Below are 19,529 nucleotides of genomic sequence, written 5' to 3'. Positions count from 1 at the left end.
GCCGCAGAAAACCTGGTGCTGACATTGAACTCAGAAATCAATGTCAGAACCCGGCTATCATGACATCTGAAGTCATATGGCCTTGATCGAGTGGTTACAATCATCCATTCACTGTGGGGCCTGCAAGCATTATATATATATTATATTTATATATATATATATATATATTATATATATATAATAGAAGAGAAAAGAAGAGAATTTTTTGAATTTTTGAAAATTCTATGAGAATTACACATCACTTTTTTTGACTTTTTTTAACAAATGCACCCATTCAACCCACATATTTTCAATCCTACCCCCTCCTTTATGCTTTTTAACAAAGGCACCCATTAAAGCCACATAATTTCAATCTTACCCCCCTCCTTTATGCTTTTTAATAAAAAATCTATAGGGTGATCTTAACCATCCGATTGAAGAGGAATTATGGGAACCTCTATAGATTGGAGGGCTAGGATCAGCCTATGCAAATGATTTTTGGGGCACAACCTATTTATGTTGTGTTCCATCACATGGACGGTTTAGATCATCCTATGATGTGGTCTATACAATTCTTTGTCGGCCCGTGCATCGCACGGGGTTTTTGCTAGTGTGTATGTGTGTGTGTATATATATATATATATATATATATATATATATATATATATATATATATATATATATATATATAGTTATAGTTATAGTTATAGTTATAGTTATAGTCTTGTAGTCATCCAACATAGCAATGACCTTGATCACCAAACATACTCTTTGATTGCAATTCTGGAACAATTCTCATCCAAGCAGTGTTAGATCATTAGTCCATTGACATCCTGATAACTTTGAAAACAATAAAAATTTTCCAACCGACTTTAAAATTCTATTCCATCCAGGATTTAACCCAAAAAAAAGCAAAGTATGAGAATAATAAAAACAAATCCAAAGCCTATTCTAATCTGTTTGTATCTATGCCTGCCATTGCCAAGCATCAAAGAAATTCCATACTTACTGTAACCACAGTCAAGGATATTCCTAAGCTCTCTCAGAAATGAAGCAAGAACACAGACACATTGCACCAACTTTGAGCCAGTGGATCACCTCAAATATACCTGACATGCAACATGACAAGGAGTCCATCGTGAGATCTATGGATGCTCGTAGTGATATTCAGCATGACACTCCAACCTTGTTTTCATTGCTGTGGCTTTCCTGGGTGCACCATTCCAAAGTCGTAGACCTCCTCCTTAGATGTGATGAGAACTCTTTTCCAAGATACTGGAAGAAATCTTCTTTTGCCTAGTGGATCTCAATAAAATGGACAACAAGGTTAGTAATGGTTTTTGCAGACGTCTTCAAAATTGCAGGTGCAAAGGCCCCAGGAAAAAAAAAACACACAGCGACAATCGCTATAGTTTCCTAGAATTACTGCAGGAACAGGTTAAATTTTAAGGGTGCAGGTCCATATAACCTGGATATGCTATAAAAAGAAACTATGATATTACAAATATAATATAAAAGAAAACAATGATATTACACATTGAATGAATCTCAGCTTTATATATGAGATAATGGACAGATAAGAATGATGCCCATCCAAGCAAAACATAAGAGTTGGCTAAAACCGAACCCAGCATCGGGTGCATTGAGCCATACAGTCTCCTTTACAGTCCACATTATAACCCAAAACTTTGGGATTGCGGAGAAGCAAACTCCGAAGAGATGTTCCTTTGATTCCCCACTCCTTCTCTAGAGTAGCCACGTTCATCTTCAACTCATCATTAAGAGAGCATCCGCACACCTCAGGGAACTTCTTGAGTAACTTGTACAGATCATCATCGGAAAGACCTAAATTCCTCAGATAATCCAATGTTCCATTCACCATTTCACCTTTTGGAACTTCTTTCACTCTCTCTTCGCCCCAATATGGAGAATGGGCCCACCCAAATGCTTTACTCAGTATCACATCTGCCTCCTCAACACTGAATTTGAGCGTGGACAGAGCTTGTCTGCATGAATCCCACATCTTCCTCTCTTCATTTTCCAAGAGGGCAACAGATTGTGTTTGTGAAACTGAGTGCAATCCCCAATTTCTGGAAGCACCAACAAATTTGCAAGATCTCTGTCTGAACACATTACTTTGGGCATTTGGTGTTATCCGATGTGATATGTTCAATTTCAGTGGAGCACAGTTTGGTGCAAAAGCCGAAAGATCTGACTGGAAGAAAATAAAATAGAGGCTACAGTTAGAAGATAAGTAAGGTGGATTTAAGATGAACACTCAGCATGAACTACATAGCACATGTAAATTGAATTTGAATGTGTCAACCATGTAGATGTATTTTTTTTATTTATTTTTTAATGGTAACCATGTAGGTGTATGAGCATATAGGTTTCACTCAAGATGGGTGGAAAGCATTGGCCATGACCATAGCATTCAACCCCATCTATTGTATGCAAAACAAGCCAGCATATAGGTCAAAGATGAGAGTTTTTAGTATCCTCTCTGAAAACCAAGGGTGAGCGATCAACATCATGACAACGGCATTCTGGAAACTGTTAGGCAGCCTTTTCTTGTCTTTTGCGGATACTAGACAAGCAAAAGAGACACAAAGCATGACGATGAAAGACACAAAAGATACTTACAAAATAAGTGGAACAAAGTGTTGCAGATTCATAGGTCAGAAAAGATGAAGCCAATGAATTTCCCAGCATCCCTACACTATAAAGCACAACAGAAATATTAAAGAAAGCATATTTAAAAACAAAGCACACGTCACTGGAACTAAAAACATTCCACCAATTGAAGAAGAACAGCTTGATGATTTAGTAAAATAATAGCAGCACGGTTGTTGTTGACTACGAATAAAAGAGAACAGTTATAAGGTAATTGTTCAAAAGGAAAAATGAGAGGATCCTCTTTTGCAAAATACAGAAGACAGTTTGTGACTAAGAATTAAAAGAATTCCATTCAAATGGTCCAAAAGAGTGAATCAAATACATCGAATTATTAAGAAGTAACCCAATGGAATGTTCCAAAAGTTTCTAATTACTGCCTGAAACAGACGAACACTAGACCAAGCAGATTCTGATCAATACAGCTGAAAAGCTTGTATTTGGTCAGTCAGTCATTAAATCCTTGATTTCTGAAGTTCAATTTGCATATCATTTTATATGATTTGTCCACAAATCAGTCAGTATACCAGGCAATGTCCATTCAATGTGTTAAAAGTATAAAAGATTAAATACCATCTCCAACAGCTTAAGCTTTTGAAGTAACTGGTTGTTTCACATGGTATCAGAGCAAAGGTCCTGAGTTTAAACCTACTTGATGTTAAAAATCAACATTTAATGGCCAGGCCAATCCAAAAGAGGGGCCACATGTGCCACGTATAGGCCAGCCCTAAAAAGAGGGGCCACACGTGAGGAGTTTTAAGAATTACTCGAGTTCTCAATGGGAACTTGAGTAATTCTTAAATGCAGGAATCGAGGGTATTAAACTTGTAAATGCTCTCAAGTTGATCACTAGGTTTGGTACTTTGGTGTGGCTATTTTTTTAGCTTTAAAATTACTATTATTTATTCAGGAAATTTGTATGGGCTTTTTCGTCTTTAAATGAACAGACAATATAATAGAAAAGTAATTGGTTGTTTCACATACTGTTTCATTGCGGTTTCATTCTGACAACACTGACCAACTTATGCAGCGAAAGAGATGTTGAACGGATGCACTTCTTTCAGTAGACCATAATGTATATTCCAGATACGATATATTCCAGATACGATTACACATGGGAAAAGTGGTAATAATGGAAAAAAAGATGGTTGCAAAGAAAACCCCAAAGTGGATTCCACCTCCGACCAGATGGTACAAACTTAACTTCGACATAAGCGCAATAGGTAACCCCGGAAAGGCCGGCATTGGCGGAGTTGTACGGGATTCGTACGGTTATGTATGGATGACATATTCAGGCCCGGTAGGAATTTGTGATTCTAACGAAGCAGAAATCAGAGGACTCCTATTTGGGCTAAAATGGTTTCATTCAAAAACCCTGGGTTCGCTCATTATTGAAGGTGATTCTACAAACGCAATTGCTGGGGCAAATGGTGACTCGAAAGGACCTTGGAAGTTGCAATCCTACATCGCGGAAATCATGGATCTAGTCTGTACTATCCACCCGGAAATTCAGCATTGTAGGAGATCAGCAAACGAATTGGCTAATGGACTGGCCAAAGAGGGGGTATTGCGGAGTATGCAATCAATGCTGATACTTGGGCCAGATAACTCATTGGGCTTTTATTTCTGTTTCTCTCTGTTTTGTATGTATTTTCTGTGGTCCTATGTGGCCCTCTCTTTAGGGACCCCTTGTCTCCTATATAATCTTGCTCCGCAGTAATAAATCCGTCATCTTTAAAAAAAAGATACGATTACACATGAATTTGAAAACGCCTATAAACAATAATAAGTAAAGAAATGGGCATTAAAAAATTAGGCAGGTAGAAAAACTAACTGCAAGCTTAATTACTTCAACCAAATATTCAATTAATAACAAAGGAAATCTATAAAAGTCCTCAAAAATAACATAATTGATGTTATGAAGCAGGCCTCTTTGTTGAGAGCCGAGACAAAAACAAATCAAATGCTTATATTAGCTCAAAATTGGATAAAGTGAATACTATACAAATGTATAGGGAAAGATGGAAACCGGCAAAGCTCCAAAATACCGGACGATAATATAAATGGTCTGCTAGAAAACAACAACAACAAGAAGAGGAAGAAGAACCAGTAGCTACTGCAGACATAGATGACCTCAAGAATCAAAGACTAGATTGGGATCATCATGCTTTGAAACTCATTAATTCAAGGCCCAAAAACAAAACTGAATAGTTAAAAAGCAATAGTTACATACTGGTTGATAGCAAAAAGCACCTGTGGAACCAAAGTAGGCCTTACCAAAATCAGCCACCAAAACACTAACATGGTTTAAATTTCCATCGAAACGGACACGAAATGACTAAAATGTTTCTGTTTCCATCCCCACCAAAACGAAATCTCAAAGGATTCGTTCCACTTCATTATTTCCTTCGAAATTTTGAAATTTGACCGAAATGCCACCGGAATGGTTGACCCGACAAAAAAATGGAAAAGGTATAATGATTTACAGCGTATAAGGTTATTTTTCTTCAAAACCATAAAAAATCCTGCCCAAATCTGCTGTAAATTGAAAAGGCACTGCAAATCAAAGAAACAAATTTTTCCTACTTTTCCATGGAATTTTTCTAGAAAACCCTGTTGAAAAAAATTTAAGATTTTTAACATTTGTCAAGATGCATTGTGGGCCAATCTTAGTTGAATCAAAGGTGGACCCATTTTTCATTTCAATGTGAAGAGTCATGGGAATTTCAAATTACAAAACCTAAGCATCATATAAATGATGAATCTCTGATTAAGCACAGAAAGAGGAAATGTTTTTTTTATTTTTGTAAGCAATTTTTCTTTGCATTTCATTTCATTTTATTAATGTACAAAATGATATTTGCTACGCAGCATCATTGAACTGCACAACAAAGTAACCGTATCTTATGCATGTGATGTCAAATCAGAATAAGACCAATAATACCTCATAATTCAATGAGGTATTAACATAGAGCAGGGGTCCTTGGAGGGGAAACTGGTCATTGCACTCTCTTACACTTCATTACATTATACTTCTTTATTGACTTCCAAACACCTGCGACAACGCATGTCACTAGGTGTTTGATGTGATTAAGCCATTAATGTTGGCTTTCTTGCTGTATTTTTGCTTATTCTAGCATTTCCCAAAGCTTAATCTTAAAATTTCATCATTTGCATATGTTCCCATACGTTTCCCTGAGTTTATAAGATTTTCACCAAAATTTATCCGTTTCCATGCCAACCGAAACCGAAATAAAAAATTTAAAACCTTGAGCACTAGTAAATTTTCTACATCACCCTTCTTATCTCTCCGCTTTTATTTCCTATTTTCTTTACAAATAGTGAAAACTAAGGGATTGTTCTGAAATTCCGCTCATAGAAAACAAGGGATCAACAAAAACAAGTAAAAATTGAAATAATTGGTCGAAAAAAGCAAATGAGACAAGTAAGACCATTAAATAGCCGCGGGCTATATAATGTAGAATACAAAAACCCAAGATTCAAAATAGGCAACCAACTATCAGTGTTAAATTTTAGTGTATTTTTTAGGTGTTTATTTTATTTTTATTTTGAGAGATGTAATGAGGATAATATTGTAATTTTGTGTCCATGGGCATTTGGTCATTTTGCCTAGCTTGCACGTGTGAGCCACACATTTTTGCTCCATCTTTTCCCACTATCCACCATTTAAAATTCAAACTCCACTTGGAACTCTAAACCAACCACCACTTCCCTAAGCATTAAAGACTCCACTTTCCCATACCCACTACCACTTACCTAAGCCATTTGCTCTCGACTTTATATTCACCAAACCAATATCATTAACTCCATTTTGTAGAGATTCTCCACCATCAAGCAAGACCTCCATTGAAGCTCTATTGAAGCTTTCTTGTGTGCAAGCTAGTGTTTGAAGGAAAGTGTCAATTTGCCCCATATTTTCTCTATGTTTCGAAGCTTTCTTCTTGAAGCTTTCTTCTTTTATTGGTTCTTATCTCGTATCATGTTCTTCTATCATATATTAAAGCACGTCTTGTTTGGGCATTGTTCTTCTTCTCTTTTGGTTGTGGATCTTGGGCTAGTGTAAACCTCAGTTTCACTATTTGAGAAGCGGATATTCGGGTGTTGTGAAATCCGTCTTTCTCTTTATGGTAATAGAGCTACAAGGGTGGTAGTTGGTGCTTGTCAAGATTTCCTTGGTGAAGAAGTTCAATCATCGTTTTAGAGATGGAGTGGAAGGGTTAGTGGACTCGGCATTGAGTTACTTAATCAATCGAATTATATGGAGAAAATGTATGGAGTCTTATTTAGTAGGGGAAGATTTATGGGAGGTTGTTTGTCGCAATGCCAATGTGGCTACGGAAGATACACAAGAAAATCTTAACGTGTTGAAGGCGTGGAAGATGGTAAATGCCAACGCTAAATTTCTTTTGAAGAGGTCTATTTCACATGACTTGTTTGAGCACATCATTGGGTGTAAATTGGCGAGCGAGATTTGGAGTACCCTTGATGGATTGCTAAATAAGAAAAATATGGCGCGTCTACAACTATTAGAAAATGAGTTGGCAAATACTACACAAGGTAATCTCTCTATTTCTCAATTCTTTTTTAAGATAAAAAAATCTTTGGTCGGAGATTTCTCTATTGGATCCGGAAAAGCCTATTTCGGAGGCACTAATGAAGCGGCATATTATTCATGGGTTGAAAAAATAGTACATTCCTTATGTTATGTCGATTCAAGGATGGGATCGGCAACCTTCTTTGGTGTAGTTTGAGAATCTTCTTGCTTCACAAGAGTCTTTAGCTAGACAAATGGCGGATTGTTCAATGTCTGGTAGTGAAGGAGAAGCATTGTTTACAAGCAATAAGAAGCCTTCCAACAAATATAAAGAAAAGAATAGTGTTCCAAGTAAAGGTGAAGATGAAGAAGGTTCTGCTGGATTTATTAATCCATGTTGGTTTTATTAATCCAAATTAAAGTTTCAGAATCAAGATTGGGCGGAGGCTTTAAGGTGGCTTTTCATATTCCTTTGTACTCCAAGAGTCGTACACAAAAGGACAAAAGAGTTGGCCTTTCTTGGTGACTCTTTGTATTCCATTAATGGTGACTCTTTGGTTTTCTCATTTTAGTTGAATGCCTTGAGTTCTCTCATTAAGGGTGATTCCATAATAATGAAGAGACTCTTGGCTAGCTTCTATTAAGAGAGAAAAAGTATAGCTTTTCTATTAGAGAAAAGAGAGAAGGAAAAGGTTCTACACCATTGTTGTGGTGTGTGAAAGGAAAGCCAACTAAGGGTGTCCCATATTTTGGCATGAAATTAAGATCTACACAAGAAGCCTCAAATTGTTATGTAGAGCCTGATTTGCTTAATTAGAGAGACTCGAAGCTTTGCCTTTACAGTGTTTGGTAGGTGCACACCAACACTTAGTTGTTGTTCCTGGAGACGGTTCGATCGTTAGATCCTTGCACCGGAATAGGGCCGAATAACGTCTTAAGCGAAGCGTTCGAGGACGTACAGCAGCTCTACGGTTATTGAGGATTATCTATTCACTGTTTGGTATTTCCATCTTTCTCTAAGATCATATTATTGCAGTTTTCATTTTATAATTTCCCCTATCTGCACCAACAATCTTAAGACGTTATTCGTATAAGATGGATACTGCAAGAGCTATGGGTATTGATGGTCTAAAGCTTGAGAACTTTGACGGTTCTGATTTTAACGATTGGCGTCGAAAAGTGATTTTTGGAATGCAACTTCTAAAAATCTATTACACTATTCAAGAGGAGAAACCCGATTTTGAAGAGGAGAATACCAAGGAAGAGGCTGATTGAGATAGAGATAATGACTTTTGTAGAAGTTATTTGCTCAACTGTGTGTCGGACCATCTTGCAGATGTTTATGGTCAAAACAAAACAGCTAAGGCAGTTTGGGATAATCTGGAGCAGCAATACAAAGATGAAGAGAATTTTTCAAAGACTCATCTTATCGACAAGTTTCTAGATATGAAATTTGAAGACCGAAAAGAAGTTTTGCCCCAAGTTGAAGAACTTGAAAAATTGGTATTAAAGCTTGAACAGAAAGCGATAAAGCTCAACAATGTTTTCATTGTTGGAGCTATTGTAAACAAGCTCCCTCCTTCCTGATTATCTTTCTCTACGGAGATGCGTAGAAGAAAGAAACAAGTTTCTCTTGATGATTTGAAGCGATTCATTCGTATTGAAGATGAAGCCTGAACCCGTTCGCACATTGAGTTGTTTGAGAAGCAGAAGGCTACTGCCAACATGATAGAAGGAAAGTCAGAAAATAACAAGGGAAGATATGATGTGAAAAAGAAGAAGTACAATCCCAAGAAGAAGTGGAACAAGAAGAACCTTAATGTGCAGAAAAAGGATTTTAAGAAGAAAGGTCAATGTTTCAATTGTGGAAAGTATGGCCACTTCACTAAGGATTGTAGGGTACCACTAAAGGACAAAGAACTAAAGGAGACAGTTAATGTTGTCACTGGAAATGAAGAGATTTCAGATTTTGTGGCAATAATCTCTCATGTGGAGGGTACTTCAGATTCTACTGATTGGTGGCTAGACACCGGTGCTACTTGTCATGTGTGTACCAACAAGTCATTATTTTCTTCTTATGTGGCTTCAAAGGAGAAAATGGCTATGGCGGATCGTTCTACTACTGATGTGCTCGGTTCTGGGACTGTTGTGTTGACACTCATGTTTGGGAAGACTCTTACTCTGAAGAATGTCAAGCATGTTCCATCCATAGCTAAGAATTTGGTGTCTGGCAGTCTTCTATGTGATGCTGATATGCGTCTTGATTTCCAAGGTGGTAAGGTTGTTCTTTCTTATAACAATGTGTACTTTGGAAATGCCTACCACACTGATGGAATTTACAAAATGAGCATTGTATCTTCTGTTAATGAAATTACTGGTTCTGATTATTCTTCTGAGTTGTGGCACAATAAACTTGGTCATGTTAACTATAGGAAGTTGCAAGACATGAAGAGTTTTGGATTATTAGCCAAATGTGGGGATGATAAACCTGGAAAGTGTGAAGTGTGTGCTCAAGCCAAAATTATCAGAAAGCCCTTTCCTAAAGTTACTAAGAGTTCAGAGTGTCTTGATTTGATTCACTCTGATACGTGTGATTTCATAAGCTTCACTACAAGGGGAGGTATGAAGTATTTCGTCACCTTCATCGATGATCGTACTCGATTCTGTCATGTGTACTTGTTGAAGTCGAAAGATGAAGCTTTTGGGAAGTTTGTAGAATTCCGAGTCAGGGTTGAGAAGCAACAGAGTCGACCTGTAAAGAAGCTCAGAAATGACAGATGTGGTGAATACCGGTCCAATGAGGCAAAGGCGTATTTCAAGGAGCATGGTATTGTGGCAAAAACCACTGCCCCTTACTCACCTCAATCAAATGGAATTGTTGAAAGGAAGTATTGCACGCTCACTGAGATGATGAACTCGATGCTCATCACTGCTGAACTTCCTTCATGTTATTAGGGTGAAGCTCTCTTGACTACAAATTTTATCCTGAACAGGGTTCCGTATTCAAAGACAAAGATCACGCCACATGAAATTTGGTATGGTTATCCACCTAGTTTGGATATCCTTAAAGTGTGCGGGTGTCTTTCATATATCAGAATACCAGATATCAGGAGACCAAAGATTGGACCAAGAGCTAATATGTGTGTATTTTTTGGGTTCGTTGCAGACAGTGATGCTCGAAGGTTTCTAGATCTTGGCACTAACTCAATCATTGAGGCCAGAGATGCTGAGTTCTTTGAAGACAAGTTCATCAAAGACAAGAATGTTACACTTAGTGATCTGCCGGAAAACTCTCATGCAGGAGAGTCTACTGAACCAGAGGAACTTGTCTCCCTACCAACTTCTCAGGAGGTTATCAATGGAGATTCAACCATGTCTAAGGAAGTTGATGTGAATGATGATTCCATCATTCCTGAATCACATAAGCCTCGTTCAAAGGGAATCAAGAAAGCTAAGTCTTTTGCGGAAGACTTTATGACATACAATGTTGAAGCAGATCCACAGACATTCAAAGAAGCGATGAGTTCTAGAGATGCTCTACCCTGGAAAGAAGTTGTTAATGATGAGATGGACTCACTGATCCAGAACAATACTTGGGAGCTAATAGATCTTCCTGAAGGTGCTAAGCCCATTGGTTGCAAGTGGGTCTTCAAGAAGAAGTTGCGTGCAGATGGTTCCATAGAGAAGTATAAAGCCAGATTGGTGGCTAAAGGCTTCACTCGGAAAGAAGGTATAGACTTTTTTTACACTTATGCACCAGTTTGTCGGATTACAACAATTCGTGTTCTTATTGCTTTAGCAACAATAGAAGGAATGATTGTGCATCGATGGATGTGAAAACGGCATTCCTGAATGGTGATCTGACTGAGGAACTGTACATGCAACAACCAAAGGGATTCAGTGTTAAAGGTCAACAGAACAAAGTGCGCAAGTTGATTAGATCTCAACCAAAGGGATTCAGTGTTAAAGGTCAACAGAACAAAGTGCGCAAGTTGATTAGATCTTTCTACGGTCTAAAACAAGCTCCAAACCTATGGCACGAGAAGTTTGACAAAGTCCTCAGAAGTGATGGATTTTGTGTCAGTGACTCTGATAAACGCCGGTACAGCAAGGTTGATGGGGATAAGGCAGTAATCATCTGTCTATATGTAGATGACATACTGATCATTGGGACAGATATACAGATTATTACTTCTGTGAAATGTTTTCTTCATCACATTTTAGTTTGGAAGACCTTAGAGCTGCCAATACTATCCTAGGAATCAGAGTTATGAGGACAGAGTCTGGGATTGGTTTGTCTCAATCTCATTACATCAAAGGCATGCTGAAGAAATATGGATATTTTGATCTGGCCGAGTTATCAGTTCCATATAATTACAACCAGAAGCTCCATAACAATATTGGAAGAACTGTAAAGTAATTGGAGTACTCAAAGGTAATTGGTAGTCTAATGTATGCAATGAGTTCCACCAGGCCAGATATCGCATTTGTAGTGGGGTGCTCAGTCGGTTTACGAGTAATCCAAATAAGGAACACTAGAATGCAATCCAGAGACTGAAGAGGTACTTGAAGGGTACTCTCAACTATTGTTTGTTCTTCTCTGGCTATCCATCAGTTGCAGAAGGTTTCTCTTATGCCAATTGGTGTTCAGAGTCAGACGAGTCTAGATCAACTGGACGCTTTGTTTTCACCTTGGGAGGTGCTGCGATTTCATGAAAATCCAAGAAGCAAACCATAATAGCTAAGTCTTCTATGGAGTCAGAGTTTTTTGCTTTGGAAAGTGCTGGAGATGAGGCTGAGTAGCTCAAAGATCTTCTGCTAGATCTTCCGTTAAGAAAATTGCATTTGTCAGCAATTACTATCTTTTGTGATAATCAAGCGGCCAGCACTGTTGTAGAAAACAAAATCTTCAATGAAAGAAAGAGGACTCTACGTCTGAAGCACAACTATCTATCTGATCTGATAAGTCGAGGAATCATTGCAGTGATCGATGTTCGATCATCAGAGAATGTTGCTGATCTTATGGCAAAAGGTCTGAAAAGGGCATTGGTCTTGCAGACATCCTCCAGAATGGGACTTATGTCCAATTGAGGTATGACAATTCGCATTTGAATTATGGTCATTTACATTTGGGAATGGTCATTTGTGTTTATATCTACCATTGTAATGTCATTTATGGTTCAAAGACTTGTCTACCTAATTATGTCATTCATGGTTCAAAGATTAAAACACAAGTAGAGTGATTCATGATTGCTTGCATTTGTTGCATAAAGGATTAAGTGCATGTGTTGCATAAGGGTCTAATTGCATGTGTTGCAAAAAAAAGAATTTGCATTGTTGCAGAGATAGTCTCTTTCCTGTCATGTGTGAAGGATGGTTTTTAAACCTTAATGAGTTTGAAGCAATAGGGGTGCGGGGTGCCTGACAGGAACACACTAAAAGACTCACCTATGTTTGGGTAGAGGCATATCACCTCTTATGCGGTCTGAGTAGTCAGGACTGCTAGAGCCCATACAGAGATATCTGAGTTGAGGTTGGCCTTAGTGCCTTAATGAGTCATGTGTATTGTGTATACTCCGAGGAGCTCACCTATGTGCGGGTAGAGATTTGCTATCTCTTATGTAATCTGAATGATTGCTAGAGCCCACACAAAAACCTACCATGGTAAAGAGGTTCGCTTTTAAGCCTTAATGTTGTCCAAAGTACTTCGGGTACGGGGTGTTTGACAGGAACACACTAAAGGACACACCTATGTTAGGGTGGAGACTGTGTGTCTTCTATGGAGCTAGCATAGTCCTAGAGCCCTCACAGAACCAGGACGAGCACTGTGTGCTATTTGTTTCAGGGAAGCTCGTGAGTAGTGTCGTAGTTCAAGGCTTGGTCCACAACGCACTCGTATTCTGAATCTAGTCATGTGTGATTTCTGAAAAGTAGAAAGGTGCTGGTTCAAGGCTAAGTCCACCATGTACTTACACTACAATTCAAATAATTTATTTGGAAATTCAAGTCTTCGGACATTTTCATTATGCACAATGTGACTAGAGCTCTCTGAGTTTATGATGATTTGAAACTTGTGGGGGATTGTTGGATTTATTAATCCATGTTGGATTTATTAATCCAAATTAAAGTTTCAGAATCAAGATTGGGTTGAGGCTTTAAGGTGGCTTTTCATATTCCTTTGTACTCCAAGAGTCATACACAAAAGGACAAAAGAGTTAGCCTTTCTTGGTGACTCTTTGTATTCCATTAATGGTGATGCTTTGGTTTTCTCATTTTAGTTGAATGCCTTGAGTTCTCTCATTAAGGGTGATTCCATAATAATGAAGAGACTCTTGGCTAGCTTCTATTAAAAGAGAAAAAGTACAGCTTTTCTATTAGAGAAAAGAGAGAAGGAAAAGGTTCTACACCATTGTTGTGGTGTGTGAAAGGAAAGCCAACCAAGAGTGTGTCCCATATTTTGGTGTGAGATTAAGATCTACACAAGAAGACTCAAATTGTTTTGTAGAGCCTGATTTGCTTAACTAGAGAGACTCGAAGCTTTGCCTTTACAGTGTTTGGTAGGTGCACACCAACACTTAGTTGTTGTTTCTAGAGACGGTTCGGTCGTCAAATCCTTGGACCGGAATAGGGCCGAATAACGTCTTAAGCGAAGCTTTCGAGGACGTACAGCAGCTCTACGATTATTGAGGATTATCTATTCATTGTTTGGTATTTCCATCTTTCTCTAAGATCATATTATTGCAGTTTTCATTTTATAATTTTCCCTATTTGCACCAACAGGTTCTTACGGTATAGGTGACGGAAACCGAAAGGGTATCAAGAGTTACCGATGTGGTAAACTTAGGCATATAAAAAAGAATTTCCGTGTGAAATTGAAGGATAGCAATTTAGCCGAAAAAAGTTGAAAATCCCAAAAATTGAAGAAGATTGGGGAAGATGTTTTGTGGCGGAAAATACTTCGGTGGGAACTTTGGCATCAATCAATTTTGAGAATGATTAGATTGTCGATTCTAGTTGTGGACATCATCTAGCCGGTGATGAATCCAAGTTCTCAAAGTTCCGAAAAGACGAAGGCAGTGATGCTATCATCACGGCGGACAACACCATACATCCTGTAGAAAAAGAAGGGGTCCATTAGTGGAGTAAATGAGGATGCTATTACACTTAAGAGTGTGTTTCATGTTCCCGCATAAAGAATAATCTTTTCTCGGTGGCAAATGTGGTGGAAGCGGGAAATTATATTTTGTTCGAGCCTAAGGAGGTGAAATTTCTTCAGAATATTTCAAGTTTGAAGGCGGATGTTGTCTATACCGGTAAGAGAGTTAAAGAATTGTTTGTTTTATCGGCTTTAACCTTATATGTTGATAAAATGAGTAAAAGTGATGGCGCTTCAATTTGGCATTCTAGATTGGGTCATATTAGCATGGATAAATTGAAGGTCATGGTGATTAAGAATCTAGTATATAGACTATTAAATTCAAATTCTTTTGATGGTGGAAAGGTGTGTGAGGATTGTCAATATGGTAAGGTACATTGTCTTCCATTTGATAAGTCTCTTTCAAGGTGCAAGGCCCCATTGGAGCTTATCCATAGTGATGTAATGGGACCTTGTAGAACAGCTTCATTTTTCGGCTTCCGCTATATGTTGTTATTTGTTGATGATTTTACTAGATTCACATGGGTATATTTTATAAGGGAGAAATCCGATGCATTGTCAAAGTTTATAGAGTGCAAGAAGACCTTTGAAGGTTCACTTCACAAAAGGATCAAGCGGTTAAGAACCGATAATAGTGGGGAGTACTTCCGATGAATTTTCTACATTTTGTCGTGAGCATGGTATACAAAAGGATCTCACTTGTGCCTATGCGCCTCAACAAAATGGAGTGGCGGAGAGAAAGATTAGACATCTTGTGGAGATTTGTAAAAGTTGGTTGTATGCAAAGAATTTACCTAAGGTATGGCATGTACAACATATATGATTAATCGGGTGCCTCTTAGTTTGATTAATATGAAATCTCCTTATTAATTGATGTTTGGGGTGAAGCCTAGTGTCAAGCACTTCAAGGTATTTGGTTCAATCTGCTATGTGCATGTGCCGGATAAAAGGAGAACCAAGTTGGATCCTAAGGCAAATAAGTATATTTTCATTGGGTATGATGAAAAGCAGAAAGGTTGGGAATGCAAGGATCCTACAACTCACAAGTCTATTGTTTCAAGAGATGTTGTGTTTGATGAAGTCTCTTCCTATTATGATTTGGATGGTGGCTCGACTAAGGGTATGGGTGTAGGTGAGCACATCCTTGTTGAGTTTGAGCCTCAAGCAACAATGAACTTGCCGATCACACCAAATGCTCTAATGGCATCCGAGTCTTCTTCGTTGCCAATGGAGGAACAAGGTGATAGGGGGAGTGATGCTACTTGTCATGAACAAGAAAATCAAATTGAAGAAAATAATGAGGGAGAGTGTAGCACATCACATCTTAGAAGATCGAAAAGAAAGAATGTCAAGCAGGCACGGTATCGGGATGAAAACATGGTGACCACTTATTCTTGTTTATTTTCTTGTCCGTTTGATGATAACGAGCCTTCTTGCTTTGACGAAGCAAAAGGGGTAAGAAAATGGAAGGATGACATGGATGAATAGATGAATGCACTTGTGAAAAATGAAACCTGGGATCTTGTTCCTAAGCCTAAGGATGTGAACCGGTTACATGTAAATGGGTGTACAAATTGAAGCAAAAAGCGGATGGGAGTGTGGATAGATTCAAAGCAAGGTTGGTGGCTAAAGGGTTTTCTCAAAAGTATGGAGAGGATTATGAGGAGACATTTAGTCCTGTTGCAAAGATGACTTCTGTTCGAGTTGTAATCTCATTAGCTGCTTGTCATGGTTGGAGATTATTTCAACTTGATGTTAAAAATGCCTTCTTGTATGGTGAGATTAACAAAGACATCTATATAGAGCAACCGCCGAGTTCCAATTCAAGTGATCACCCAACCTATGTTTGCAAGCTCAAGAATGCTCTCTATGGGGATTAAAGCAAGCTCCAAGGGCGTGGTATGGTAAGATTGCCCTTTACAATTTTGTGGTTATTTTGCTTGTAACTCCGATTCTAGTTTATTTGTGAAGAAAGATAAAGGCTTGCTTGTCATTTTGCTCCTTCATGTCGACGATATGATAGCTACCGGCAACAATGATGTTGAGGTTGCAAAGCCAAGTAAGGAGATATCTATCCATTTTGAAATGAAACACTTGGGAGAGCTAAGTCCCTTTCTTGGCTTAGAGGTGGAAACCTTGAAGGATGGCGTATTTATTACCCAAAAAGGCTATGCGGAGAAAATAATTGGAAGATTTGGGATGAAACAAAGTAAGAGATCCTCTACTCCTCTTGATCACAACATAAAGATAAGTTGTGAAGAATGCAAGCTTCTTCCGGATCCTCGGTCATATCGTGCTCTTGTGGGTAGTCTCATCTACTTGACTATCACAAGACCGGGCATTTCTTTTTCCGTTGTGCTTGTTAGTTGTTATATACAAGTGCCACGGAAACCACACTTGGAAGCGGCAAAGAGAATTTTAAAGCATGTGAATTCTACCCTTCACTTGGGATTGCTCTACAAGAGTTAATTTTGTGAATTTACCGACGCCGATTATGGAGGGGACTTGGATGATCAAAGATCTACTTCCGGTTATGTATTTTTGAGTGGATCGGCGAGATAACATTCAATGAATCAGACAAATGATGAAGACCATCAACTATAAGACTTTAGGCATCTAGGAGTGCTTATCTAAGCTCTGTTATTTCCGATTCGACCGAAAGGCACAATCCTGGGTTTGTCAATAGGATGTAGATAATACCGGTGGCGAACCGGGGGGGGTCCGAGTTCAGGCAGAAGGGTTTGTGGTACGGCCCTCCTAGCCCCACATTGATTGCTACACGGAATGTAGGATCAACTCCTTTATTATTATGAGTAAGGTCGAGAGATGAACGAACTGAACCAAGACTCAAAGTCAGAGAACGAGAGTTCAGGTCCTTTTTCTCGTTGACTGGCCCTTGTTGAACTTCATCCTTATGTTTACTTCACTCATGCTTAAGTTTGTTTACCGCCTGCTTCTTCCCTTGCGGATCTGATTGAACTGAACTACTCGAGACCACTGCTCGCCTGACAACTTTGGCTGCTCAATCTGATACCATAGTTTCTCGCACCTTACTACCCCTATCTATAAAGCTGCTCTACTTGACACTCACTGCTCATTGCCTTCTTTCTTATAGACTGGTAAGATGAAAGAGAGCCTTTGGCTTTTCGAATTTCTCGGCATGATCTTGCAACTTTTGGAGCCTACCTTTGAGCGCCTGAATCAATTCAACAAAAAGATCCAGTGTCTCTTTCAACAACAGAAGCAAAATATAAGGCCGCCGCTCTTACGTCTCAAGAATGTGCTTCGTTGCAGCGGTTGATTGAAGATGTTCACTTACCTATTCACAAGCGACTACTATTCTTTGTGTCAACCAGAGTGCACTCAAACATACCAAAAATCTAGTTTGTCGTGCAAGAACAAAGCATATTGGGATCGAGCATCATTTCGTTCGTGAAAAGGTGCTAGATGATACAATTGGTGTAGCGGAAGTGAAGAGCAAGGAGAACGTTGCCGATATTTTCACCAACTCACTTTCCAAAGGACCATTTGGGCTACTTAAGGGTAAGCTTGAACTAGTTTCTAAAAAATCACTTTAAGGGGGATTGTTAAATTTTAAAGTGTATTTTTGGGTGTTTATTTTGTTTTTATTTTGAGAGATGTAGCGAGGATAATATTGTAATTTTGTATCCATGAGCATGTTGGTCATTTTGCCTAACTTGCACATGAGTGAGCCACACATGTTTGCTCCATCTTTTCCAACTACCCACCATTTCAAATTTAAACTCCACTAAGAACTCTAAACCACCACTTCCCTAAGCAATAAAGACTCCACTTTCCCATACTCACTACCACTTAACTAAGCCAGTTACTCTCTAGTTCTACTCTCTATTCACCAAACCAATCTCATGAACTCCATTTTGTAGAGATTCTCCACCATCAAGCAAGACCTCTATTGAAGCTCTATTGAAGCTTTCTTGTGCAAGCTAGTGTTTGAAGGGAAGTGCCAATTTGCCCCATATTTTCTCTACGTTTTGAAGCTTTCTTCTTGAAGCTTTCTTCTTTTATTGGTTCTTATCTTGTATTGTGTTCTTCTATCATATACTGAAGCCACATCTTGTTTGGGCATTGTTTTTCTTCTCTTTTGGTTGTGGATCTTGGGTTAGTGTAAACCTCGGTTTCACTATTTGATTAGCAGATATTCCGGTGTTGTGAAATCTGTCTTTCTCTGTAATAAGTCAACTCGGGCTCAAGCCTACATGAGTTACCAACATTTGTTTCTCACATGTTAGGATCCCAATTGTTTTAAGTACTTCAAATCAAAAGATATGTGAAAATAACTCATCAACAGAAATACCGTCAAGAAATCTATAGCAAAAAAGAAAACACAGAAACAAAGAAACGTTGAGTATTAAATAAAATACAGATGCTATTTCTCTCGTCCGCCGATGTCTTTAGCTAGAACCCAAAATGTCAGGGTATAGAGCACTGATTCGGAGTAAAAAAAAAAAAAGCTTTCAATTTTGCAAATGAGGATGAAAATACGATAGATAAGGAAATTGATGGGTACCCAGATCTATTGCACACAACAGAAAGCAAAGCAATCTCTGTTTAATTTCAAGATAAGAACACAAAGTGATGATAATAAATTTCTCGCACTGTAATTGTGAGATAAGAACTAGGATAAAAAGAGGAGGTGGAATAATACCAGAGAAGAGATTGTGATTGCCTCCAAATCGACTTCTCCAAATACAATGGAAGAGGGATAGGAATTGAAAGTAGTTTTTCGCTCTTTTGCTCTTTTGAAATAAGGGGGTGAGGAGTTGTTTTGTATGTATCATGAACATTTTCAAAGAAGATAATATAAGATGGAATTTGCTAGCCTCCAGAGCAGAAGGCATTTTGCGGATGGGCTGTCGCATGTGAGTGCAGCCACAGAGATACTGCTGTTTTCACTACCATGTTTTGTGCCGTTCCCACAAAGCCCTCTAAATAGGGTGCAACTCGGGTCGGGCGGGTCGGGTTTCCAAAACCCAACCCTACCCGAGAATTATCTAAGTCAAGTCAAGTCGGGTCGTGTGGTGTCGGGTCGGGTCGTGTGGTGTCGGGTCTAATTTTTTACTGGAAACCATGAGATTCGTAAACCCGAACCTTGCCCAAATAGTTTCTCGGGTCGGGTTGGGTCGG

At 38.6% G+C, this 19,529-nt stretch overlaps 1 protein-coding gene across 1 annotated transcript; it reads right to left on the bottom strand.

The window, feature by feature from the left end:
• Positions 1-1,417: 1,417 nt before the first annotated feature.
• On the bottom strand, positions 1,418-19,184 carry LOC143882337 (Mitochondrial transcription termination factor family protein). Its single transcript, XM_077385882.1, has 3 exons — positions 19,051-19,184; positions 2,623-2,698; positions 1,418-2,194 (listed from the first exon to the last, which is right to left on the bottom strand). Exons 2-3 carry the CDS (start codon positions 2,689-2,691, stop codon positions 1,595-1,597), a joined length of 669 nt encoding a protein of 222 aa, XP_077241997.1. The 5' UTR covers positions 2,692-2,698; positions 19,051-19,184; the 3' UTR covers positions 1,418-1,594.
• Positions 19,185-19,529: the final 345 nt, after the last annotated feature.

This window comes from Tasmannia lanceolata, unplaced genomic scaffold (genome assembly GCF_043159265.1).
Source record: "Tasmannia lanceolata isolate RefF3 unplaced genomic scaffold, GAP_Taslan_0.1 ptg000002l, whole genome shotgun sequence".
In the NCBI taxonomy this organism is placed as follows: domain Eukaryota; kingdom Viridiplantae; phylum Streptophyta; class Magnoliopsida; order Canellales; family Winteraceae; genus Tasmannia; species Tasmannia lanceolata.
Note: the sequence above shows the minus strand (reverse complement) of the source record. Positions and strands in the feature narration are given on the sequence as shown.